We start from the raw sequence: 11,846 nt of genomic DNA, 5'->3' as shown, positions 1-11,846 counted from the left end.
TTTATTTATCATTTATTTGTGATTTAGGGCTATATAAATAAACATTGATTGATTGATTGATTATGCAGAGTCCATATTTTTCCTAAATTAACATAAGAATGAGTTTTGTCCAGAACGCAACTCTTAAAAACTGCATGTCAAAACACAGTTACACGGGTCTTTTATTTTGAAAATATTATTACCACTTTGACTATCAGTGAAGTGGTGACTCTGACTTGGAATCTACATAACACTCAGTTTGAACGTGAACGGGTGACTTTTTTTTTTTTTTTTGCTAATCTAAGTAAATAGGTGTGTATATGCACATTTTGGAGTTTATTGGTTCTGTCTATGTATTTATATGAATATGTATTAGAATCATATTGAATATATTACAATTACTAGGATTAAAGTATAGAAGATAATAGTGAGCCCATGCAACATAATAATAGTGAGCCCATGCAACATACTCCGGTACAGTAGGTGGCGGTATGGACTTTTCTAAATCACAATAGTGAGCCCATGCAACATACTCCGGTACAGTAGGTGGCGGTATGGACTTTTCTAAATCACAACAGTAATCCGACAGAAAACTGAAGAAGATCAGGTGACTGCTCCACCTATCATGTGACTAGTTTGTGCAATCATGGCAGATATTTATTTACTCCGCTATTTTACATTCTATTTAACAATTAACTGCGTTTTGTTCAGTCATTTTTCACTGGTTGGAGCCGAAATACGAACGGCGGTTCTTGATAAAAACACGGGGCAGCTTTCAGTCATCGTTGGGTATCGAGAAGATTTTGTGGCCTGGGCCAACTTCACCGACAACATTCAGACAACAGGGTACGTTTATAACATGGTTCACTTAGAGGGTGGCATACAATAAAAAGGCTACCAATATTTTTTGTTGACCTATTTTTTTATTACTTCAGCTGGTCTGCCTTGGACGTCACAACCAGCAATCAATACAATGATAGCATCCAAGCTTATGCTGCTGGAGCTGTGGAAGCTGCAGTCACATCTGAGGTCAGCCTAGACATACACTATTCAAGCTAAAATATGGCTTAAAGTTGACGATCTTTCTGTTTTTAGCTTATCTACAAGCACTGGATGAACACACTCATGGGTTACTGTGGGCCCTTCTCAAGAGATGCTGGCTACTGTGACCGCCTCAAGACTTTTATCACTATCAACCTTCAGTGGGTTCAGGAGCAAATTGAGCAACAGCCAAATTCACCCTATTGGTACCAGGTACTGAAAATATCTTTAAAAGGAATAAGGGGGTGTGAAATGACTGTGCATTTATTCTTTCATTGTCATGTTAGGTTCGCCTTGCTCTGCTACAGCTGAAAGGTCTGGAGGACAGTTACAATGACCAACTGTCATTTCCGTCTGGCCCGGTATCCATCAACCCCTTTGGTTTCCTGTAAGCAGATGAGCCCATTTTTGAAATCATAAAAATAAGTGCACATATGATATTAGGGGTGTCCCGATCCGATAATGATTTTGGATATTGGTCCGATACACAAAAAAACAAGTATCAATCAAATTGGTTTGTATCTTAACTTTACCATGCAAGCAGTCCTGCAGCGTGTTTACTTTTGCATGAATGGACAGCTAAGTATCCTATAAAAAGCCATCCAACCATCCATTTTCTACCGCTTGTCCAAATTTGGGCTTTTCTTGTATTTTAGGTAGTGGCGGGCCGTGCGTTTCCCACTTCGGACTTCAGTGATTTCCGACTTCAATGATTACCCCTCTAAACACCATCCTTTATGTCACCACATGACTGTTGCTAAAGAAAAACTATACAGAAACACATTTACACACGACTGGGCATTGTACAAAACGGGTTATTTTCTGGCACATTTAAAAATCAATGAATCCGCATCAGCAATTAAAACATATCTTATGTGGGACTGTCAAAATTAAAATTGATAAAAAACATTTTAAATGTGGAAAAAATAAACAAATAAAATATCTGAACTTGCATTTCATCGACAACTAAGCTAGCTTCTGGGGTTGGCTGAGATGGTCTCACAACATATAGTTTCTCTTTAAATATCCTTCTTGAAAATGGCCTTGCAAATATGTGTTGTCTTGTCTAATCATAAAAGATGCGGAAGAGGCGAGTTGGCTGAGTTCCTAAAGTTTATTCCACAAGTTGCTCATCAAAAATATCCCGCTGCCGGCTTGTCTACATTAAACAACGTAAACAGGGCTTCTGCACATACTCTTAACTGCTGTGGCATGCTGGGTAATGGAGTTCTCATGTACCCTGCCTCATAACGTCACTATATATCTGCCTTAGGCGAGCTAGAAGGCCTTACTGACAACAAGGCATGATCTGATTGGCTATTGCAACTGTCTTTCACTGTATGTGTCCGTTCATTTACAGCGCACTGATGCCAGCATTGCTGAATCTGAAGGCTTCTGGCAGATTTGGTACAGCATGGCAACATAAGCAAGCTGAATTCTGATTGGATAAAAACTCTATAAACTAAAAACTACAGCACTGGAAGGATCATAATATGACATTAAGGGAAAAGGAAATACTTTTAAATATTTAGGGAAAGTACATTCAAAAATTACTTTTATCTTTAATTATGATCATGATTTCTGGTTATGTTAGGCCTGCAGAGAAGGTCTTGCTGGCCCTGACAGCACATTACTGATTGTAGGCACATATAAAAGGCTATAGGTTGGGGCTAGGAATGCAACAAACGATTATTTTGTTAGTCAACGAGTCATCGACTTTCTCAACAATTAGTCAACTAATCGGATAATAAAGCGTACACATATCCAGTGGCTCTAATTCAACTTTTCAATTTATTTTGAGTTATTTTTAGGCATGTGTTTACAACAAAGATGACAATTTTAATCATACATTTTAATTCATACTTTAGCTATGCTGCTACAAAAATAAAAATAACTGTTAAACCTGTGTTAAATTAAAAACAAGGACAAGGAAAGTGCTAAAAAAAAAACCTTATCATTAATGCAACAAAACACCAGAAGTATCGAATGTACTCAAAAAGAAAAGAGCATTTTGTAATGGTATGTTTTAAAAGATGCACACTGGTATATTATTGATTATGGATTAAGTCCTGTCATGTTTTTGCAATATAATAGACTCAACATATTGAATTGAATCACTGATTGATTCTGAACATTTTAGCTGTCGATAATTGAGTGTATCTATCTATTTCCTACCGGTTGTCCCATTTGGGCTCGCGGGGGTGCTGCAGCCTATCTGAGCTACAATCGGGCGTAAGGCGGGGTACACCCTGGACAAGTGGCCACCTCATTGCAAGGACAACACAGATAGACGGACAACATTCATACTCACCTTCACATACAAGGGCAAATTTAGTGTTAATTGAGTGTATGTTTATTATTTAATGATAATGGTGCCAAATGTTTTGTGTGTGTGAGATTGACATTTGTTATTGTGTCTTTATTCATTGCACTGCAAATTGACACTGTTTACACCTGATGTTCCTGACAAAAAGTACTTCAATCGATTTAGACTAAAATGATAGCTTATTACCCTGTGTAGGAAAGTTTAACTAACTATCTTATCGAGTTGAGACTGCATCTTCCAGATGTCCGACAGTCCACTTCTTTAAATGCTCACATATCACAGATGTAGTGTCATAAAAGCAAGATCTGTTTGGAAAACCACAAGTGATCACGTGAAATTAATTATATTTATATATTAAATATATTTTTTCTCTAGTGACTTACAGTGTTCTACATAGTGAAACCCAATATCTAAGTTACATTTAAACCAGTGTGGGTGGCACTTGGAGCAGGTGGGGAAAGTGCCTTGCCCAAGGACACAACAGCAGTGACTGGAATGGCAGAAGCGGGGATCAAACTTGGAACTCTCAAGTTGCTAGCACGGCTGTTCTACTGACTGAGCCCAAACGTCACGTAACAACTATTGTCTATGAATGACAATTTTCGGCGACACAATTTATTTACTATTTGTCGGGGGGATACATGAAGCAAGCAGCTTCACAACAACTAAGCATGCAATGAATAGCACACAAACAAGACATACATAAGTGTATTTAATTAAACAACATCACAGATCAGAACAGCACCTTTGTCACTATAAACAAGTGTCATATAACTTATAGTTGCACACACATATTACAGTGTCTCCAAAGCAATAGCGTAATAGAAAGTATCCAGTAACAACTGTGTCCGCAATATTTCAATTCACTGCGTCGAGTTTTACTTCAAGGGGAACAGCACTTTTTATTTATTCATTTTTTGCCTATTTTTCACAATCATTATGAAAGACATGTCAACGGATGAATTTTTTAATGCATTGTAACTATTTTTAAACATAAATAACAGAGCTAAAGAAAGCTCCGCTATTCCACCCACAAAATGCTATAAAAAGCTATTCAAAATGTGCCGACAATAGTCCATTTACATTTTGTGACTTTAAAACTAACAATGTTTTAATGATATTGTTATTGTAAGCACTAATACAAACTCTAACGGCAACTTAATCACTTCTGTGTCTCCCTATGTTTACATCGAGTGGTCTTCTGTTTCCTTGCTTCCTTGCTCCCTGTAAGTTTATTGTAGATCACAAATCACGAATCTCTCCTCAACATGAGACGTCTGAGTAGGTAATCCGACAAGTTGGGACATTTTAACAGTCAATTTAGGACCTGGAACTGGCGAGAACAACACAAAAACAAACACCCCCCCCCCCCCCCCCCCCACACACACACACACACACACTTCATTTTAAAGACTTCATAGGTCCAATCCACAGGGTAATAATAAGTTTGTGTTTTTTATACCTAGCATTCTCTGGGTGACTAACTTCACTTGATCAAAGTTTTTTTTTTAACATTCCCTTCTACAATATAATACAAGTATGTATGATTCCTGCTGATACTGTATCGGCCTTAGAACTGTATCATCCAATACTCATGGCTCCAATATTGGTATTGTAGCGGAAGTGAACAAGTGTTATTGGGACACCCCTACTAATAACCATGTTGTTTGCTGTTACCAACCAGACTGTTCCAAATGGGTGGAGATATGGAGGACTTGGAATCTGCTTTAAACAAATCCAGCTTGACGCGACCACTAGGATCTGGCTCCTGCTCTGCTCTCATTAAGCTGTTGCCAAACAATAAGGATCTTTTGGTTTCACATGACACCTGGAACACCTACCAGTCCATGCTGCGCATCATAAAGAAATACAGCTTTGCCTTCAGTGTTTCGCCCTTAGGTACTAAATTGACACATTTTGCAACTGTCCAGGTGTTTTCATGTTTTGCTTCTACAATGTATTTACTAGACTTGTGTTTACAGGTAGGTAAATTATTATTAAGAAAGACAAGCATCACAATATGAGAGGCTATACTACTGTATGATGTGATCCTTCTAGTTAAATGCTGCCTTTTTTGCAGATAATCTTGTTCTTCCTGGAACGATACAGGCATTCTCATCCTACCCTGGATCAATTTTCTCTGGAGATGACTTTTACATCCTCAGCAGTGGCTTGGTGAGAGCTTCTCATGTTTCTCACAGCACCCAGTTTAATATTTAAATTAGGAGTGTCAAATTATCGTGTTAAATGCGATTAAATACAGTCATATTTAGTGCGTTATGTTTTCTAACCGTGTTAAGCTGAGAGCAACAACAGTTCAGCCGCGGCGAAAAAGAGGTTTCATTCGAGACTAATGTTAGTGACTTTAAGTAATGGGTATAAGATTATTTAAATCCCCAAAATTGGGTAAAATTTTTATATTAAACTTAAAAGAAGTATCAGAAGTACATATACAAAGTACCGGTACATATAAATTTCATTATGTTTAAATAAACCAACGGAGAAAAAGATGAAGGGTTGTGTATCGAATTCTGTACTTTTTTAGCTTTAAATCAAACGGGTCATTTTGCGTTACCATTGTTGCACGTGACCTCAGGTCGGGTTTTAGACCCGTCACGTAAGGCTGCAAATCAAACACAAGCGCACATAAACAATCACTCAAGCAGCAGTCAAACTACCTTCAGGTAATGTTGCAATTTTCAACTATACAATCAAGTATGCATTAACAAAGTAAGGATTCACTCTTTAAAAATGCGCTAGTTCGATGCAAATTTACACTGAATTTGCCATTGACAGGCTATTAGCATTAGCGATTTTACATTGCAATTTCAAAACATCAAAATTTAGTAAAGGTAACTACAACTAATATGAATGTGACACGAGTACGCACAATACTTACAGCATAAACACTTTGGAGGGCACAGCATAACACATTAAACTTCCTGCAAAAATCTACTTTCTTGTGAGACGACATACCATAGATATCCTATAGTACTGCTATCTAATGTCTTGGAAGTGCAACTGCATTGCAAATGAGACTAATGTAATCAGAAAACTAAATGTAACAACTGTACAGCAGTTATCACAATTGGATCATGTTTAAATGTTACATTATAAAATATGGTGTTATCAAACAATTAGTATTAATAAACACACACAAAAGTGCCGATTATTGGTACTGTTGAGTACAGGTATCGATTCCCAGGCATCAGGAATTGGTACCATATTGGTTTAAATGTGAACGGTACACATCCCTAATCAGAAGTCTGTTAATGGTTGGTATATGTTTGAATGTTGTCTTGTTTTAAGTGTGTTTATTTTATTTTTTTTTTTTTACAAAACGTCAATTACATGAGCTATAAAAATATGGCATTACATATTAAGATGCCTTTGTACTGTAATAACGCATATGTACAACAATATAATGATATATCCCATGTACACATTGATATGTACAATATATTTAAAATCAGATCATATTTATATTAAAGAAAAAGTTGTTTAATCCCACAAATGTGTCTTTTATCGCACGCTCGCGTGTCTGCTGGTGGGCGAAATGAAACCAAAATTTGTAAGTAAGTAACTTCATTTTCTGTCGCTAATTAAGCTTTAAAACATGACATAATGTTGCACATTGATGTATGTGTACGAGACAGCTGTAATTATGACAAATATATACATTTATTTGTTAAATCTGTTCCCTAAAAACACTATTTGTAACATACTGGATGTTTTTATATCTATTTTATATTGTCTGAAGCAGAGTAAAAGTATATTAAACATTCAACACTTGTATGGCTCAGAAAAATGTGTTGAATGTTTTTTTTTTATGTTTTAACTCCGGCACTTCACTTAGACCTGAAGTTTTATTTTGGTAAGTGCAACGATGTTCAAGTCTGTTAAAAAAAAATAAACGGCTTTCTAAGCCTCTCTTTTTGTTCATAATAATGCAATGAATTGAAATTAAAATACCTCAAATAAGAGGTTTTCTCAACATAATTCATGAGATTAAAAATGTGATAAATTACAGATCATTGATTGCTCCCTTTTATCTGTTGAATGCCTGCAGGTTACTCTGGAAACCACCATTGGCAACAGCAACCCTGCACTGTGGAAGTTTGTCCAACCCAAAGGTACCGTGATGGAGTGGCTCAGGAACATTGTGGCCAATCGTCTTGCACTGACCGCTAAAGCCTGGGCGGAGCTATTCAGCAAGTACAACAGCGGCACGTGAGTTCCGAGCATTGTTCGACGCAACAACACAAACGTTTGATTCTTGCATTTTTAGTGTGTGCTTTGCATGCTTTGCAGGTACAACAACCAGTGGATGATTGTGGACTATAATAACTTTGCTCCAGGAAAGACTGACCTCACGAAGGACCTCTTTGTTGTGTTGGAACAAATTCCGTAAGCATTTTAAGATGTATATTTACTTCATGGATTAATATTATATACTAAAAAAAAAGTATTTTCCTGTATTTTCACATTGTAGGGGACAGATTATTTTTACCGATAAGACGGAAGAATTATTGCAAAAAGGATACTGGGCAAGTTACAACATACCGTAAGTGCATATCCCTAATATTTATGTAAAGTGCATGTGTTTATGACTTACTCTTCTGGATCATATGTGCTGTAGGTACTATGAAGACATATTCAATGCGAGTGGCTGCAATGACCTGGTGGAAAAGTTTGGCTCCTGGTTCTCCCTTGACCAGAATCCTCGGGCTCAAATATTTAGGAGAGACCAGACAAAAGTTACAGATGTTGCCTCGATGATGCGCCTCATGAGGTCTGCACAAAAATACTCCTGTATTGTATCATTTTAAGTGTATAGCTATATATTTTTTGACATTATATCTTTTTGTTTCCAGGTACAATAACTTTAAAGAAGACCCATTGTCTCAATGCCAAGGCTGTGATCCACTTGAGAATGGAGAAAATGCCATCTCTGCCCGCTCAGACCTGAACCCTGCCAACGGTACATACCCCTTTGGAGCTTTAAGACAAAGATCCCACGGAGGAACAGACATGAAGGTACCGTATTAGTCCGGTTAATTTATTTTTCTTTCCTGAAGCACACTGATTCACTAAATGGTGTTCTGTGCAGATGACCTCCTACGGAATGTTTTGTCGCTATGAAATGCTGGCCGCGAGTGGGCCAACATGGGACCAGGTGCCACCCTTCCAATGGAGCACATCTCCATACAAGGATCTGTTGCACATGGGCCACCCTGATATTTGGGCTTTCAAGCCTATTAAAGTCACCTGGAATCCTTAATTGCAATAATGCATAATGCAAAAGTGCTGGAAAGGAAGTTTAATTAACACTTTGACAAAGGGAAATAACACTTTTATGGGTAATGTGGTATGAGGATAGTATTTCTTTAGTTTTGCACATTTTTTTTAAATTAAGGAAAGAATTTTTAATATAAGGGATTTTTTTAAATAAAATTTAATGTACAGCCTCATTTTTCTACTCTGAGTTATATTCATCATGTTTATGTATTAAGAAATTTGCCACCGCCAAGTTAAATCATTGTCATTGTAAAAACAAAAAGCATCTTAGATTCTAAAAACGTTTCTCAATAAACTGTCATCATGATTGATTTGTGATTCCGAACAGTCTCTGTTTTACTATCTGGATATTAAGACTGTTTTTTGTTTTACATTCATTCTAAAAACTACAGATTTCCTTAACAGGAAACTTTCTTCCAATGAATGTTGATGTTTTTGTTAACTGTATTTTCAATATGCATATGATGGTACATTTAGGTAGATCACATGTTTACATTTTCACAAATGTCTGCTAAGGCGCAAGAAGAAGCAAAGCTTATTTAATTCCACTTTTTGTCCGTTTCACAGAAATTATTTGTTTACTTCCTGTACTAACCATTTTTGTAATGATAGAATCAAATTATAGCAGGATATTCAATAGAATAGTTTGTAAGAGCAGGTTTGAATTAACCTTTTTGATTTGGCTTTTACTTTATTATTAATTTTATTGAAGACGTCCATACTTGACTTTTTATATATATATATATATATATATATATATATATATATATATATATATATCTTGATATGTTTTACTTGTCATGTATTATTTATTCTTATTCAAGGTGCTTACCATTTGTACACATATTCTTATTTTTACTTTAGAGCATGTCTCAGAGGGAGCCCTGTGCATCAGGGATTATATCAACCATGGCTGTGGGTCCGCTTTGTGTCGTCCTGGTGCAGACAGCTCCTGTAATAGTGTTTGTTCACCTGGCTCCTTTGTACCCTGCCATGCATTCATCTGTGTGTGTGTGTGTTTGTATGTGACTGATGATAGAGGTGGCGTGTCATCTGGACATTGTTTTATGTGAAGCACTTTGTGTTGCATATCTTTTATGTAAGACTAGCGCTTTATATATAACAATTTAATTTCCATCCATCCGGGCAGAAGGCGGTTTACACCCTGGACAAGTCGCCACCTCATCGCAGGGCCAACACAGATAGACAACATTCACACTCAAAATCACACACTAGGGCCAATTTAGTGTTGCCAATCAACCTATCCCCAGGTGCATGTCTTTGGAGGTGGGAGGAAGCCGGAGTACCCGGAAGGAACCCACGCATTCACGGGGAGAACATGCAAACTCCACACAGAAAGATCGCGAGCCCGGGATTGAACCCAGGAGTACTCAGGACCTTCGTATTGTGGGGCCGACGCATTAACCCCTCTGCCATTGTGAAGCCCCTATAAAATTAAATCAAATTTAATTTGTAGAAGATAATTGCAATAATAATACAGCAACTGCATTAGTAAATACATACACACTAAAAGTTATAACTATATATGTTTAAAAAAATACAATCTTCATAAAAGTACTAATAATCAATTCAATATGTTGGTTTCTATTATTGTACTGTAGATTTAATTTCTGTAAATGTTTAATTTTTATCTATAAAAATATTTTTATTTTTTTTAGTGGATGTTTTTAATTTTATTTTTAATAAACCTTTATAATACGCAAAATATTTACTTACAGGCAAATAATAATAATCAAAGCAAATACAGAAACGGTACAAAACAGCGTCAGGGGGTTGTAAACTCATTAAAGTAACTAAAATAGAATGCAATGTGTATATGTATATATATATATATATATATATATATACATACATACACACACGTGTGTGTTTGTATAACAAAGTGTAAAGCCAAATAATCCAAATTTGGGGCACAGCCAAGGGCGTAGAATTGGGTAGGGACGCTAGGGACACGTCCCTACCAATATCCAGCCGCTACTGTGTAGTCACTATCAATACACGCGCTGGCCGTAATGTTTAGTCAATGATTATGGCACAGAAAGGGTTAAATATCGCTCTCTGCTAGAAGTCCCGCCTCTAACCTAATTATCGCTCCCTGATTGGTTGCCACTTTCATGCTAATTTACGTGTGATTGTAAATAATGTAAATAATTCAATGTACATACTATGATGATTAACGTGTGTGATGACTGTATAATGTTGATAGTATATATGTGTACCATGAATTGATTTGCGTGGACCCCGACTTAAACAAGTTGAAAAACTTATTCGGGTGTTAACGTTTAGTGGTCAATTGTACTGAATATGTACTGAACTGTGCAATCTACTAATAAAAGTATCAATCAATCAATCAATTGGCTATCCCGGCTGTCACTCCTTCTGCTTGTAAAAGCTAGCCTACATGCTAGTTGCTAGCGAGCGGACGAGAGTGTCACGCCAAATCTCATCCCCCCTACAAAAACTTTACCCCCCCCATTTACTTCCGGGGTCATGATTAATACAGAAGTTTCGTTAATGCTATATTATAAAAATATAACGCTATATTATAAAAACACAGACGTTTTGTTAAGGTTATATTATAAAAACAATTAAAAAACAATTTACAAACACAAGCTATGGGATGACGCATTTACTTCTGGGGTCACGTTTCCTCTTATGTCATCCCATACCTTGTGTTTGTAAATTGTTTTTTTATTTTTTTATAATATAGCGTTAACAAAACGTCTGTATTTTTATAATATAGCGTTATATTAGATCGCCGGATTTCACCTTTCCGTTTTGTTTTTGAAATTATTTTTTAGTTTCATGTATTTGTGTAGAAGTGAGCAACGGTTTGAAAATACCAAAGTGGTGGAAACACAATAAGCCCTCACTAGATGATCATGTGATTTTACAATGCTAAAATATAATTCATTAATATGAAGTAATATTCATATTTAGTAAAAGCCTTTTTTGCTCAGGCAGTAACTGTACCATCAAGCTCTATGGTCATTGTCCTTAATGTATCTGTCATGCATCAACATATTTTTGGCCAGCAGTTCATTTCTGTTACAGACCGGCGGAGGCATGTGTTTGGCTCTTTCAAATAGGAACAACCAGTGGACACTAATCTGCTTGTATTTGAGTATTAGTGACAAACATATTTACAGTACAAAAGCAGCAATAGAAAGAAGTAGTTGAA

General features: G+C 36.4%; 1 protein-coding gene across 1 annotated transcript; it reads left to right on the top strand.

The window, feature by feature from the left end:
- The first annotated feature begins 564 nt into the window (after positions 1-564).
- LOC133556498 (putative phospholipase B-like 2) lies at positions 565-8,955 on the top strand. The gene is made up of 12 exons (XM_061906474.1): positions 565-825; positions 915-1,008; positions 1,075-1,233; positions 1,308-1,408; positions 5,031-5,245; positions 5,427-5,521; positions 7,416-7,576; positions 7,658-7,753; positions 7,839-7,910; positions 7,986-8,138; positions 8,221-8,383; positions 8,457-8,955. The coding sequence occupies exons 1-12, from the start codon at positions 626-628 to the stop codon at positions 8,625-8,627; spliced, it is 1,680 nt and encodes a 559-aa protein (XP_061762458.1). The 5' UTR covers positions 565-625; the 3' UTR covers positions 8,628-8,955.
- Positions 8,956-11,846: the final 2,891 nt, after the last annotated feature.

This window comes from Nerophis ophidion, linkage group LG07 (genome assembly GCF_033978795.1).
Source record: "Nerophis ophidion isolate RoL-2023_Sa linkage group LG07, RoL_Noph_v1.0, whole genome shotgun sequence".
Classification (NCBI taxonomy): domain Eukaryota; kingdom Metazoa; phylum Chordata; class Actinopteri; order Syngnathiformes; family Syngnathidae; genus Nerophis; species Nerophis ophidion.
The sequence above is the reverse complement of the archived record's forward strand: the minus strand, read 5'-3'. Positions and strand labels throughout refer to the sequence as shown.

Excerpts from the sequence above, each read along its gene's own strand:
- LOC133556498 (XM_061906474.1), top strand. The coding sequence starts at position 626 with ATGGCAGATATTTATTTACTCCGCTATTTTACATTCTATTTAACAATT. Across the intron at positions 826-914 it reads GACAACATTCAGACAACAGG|CTGGTCTGCCTTGGACGTCA; the intron begins GTACGTTTATAA and ends TTATTACTTCAG. Across the intron at positions 7,754-7,838 it reads GTTGTGTTGGAACAAATTCC|GGGACAGATTATTTTTACCG; the intron begins GTAAGCATTTTA and ends TTCACATTGTAG.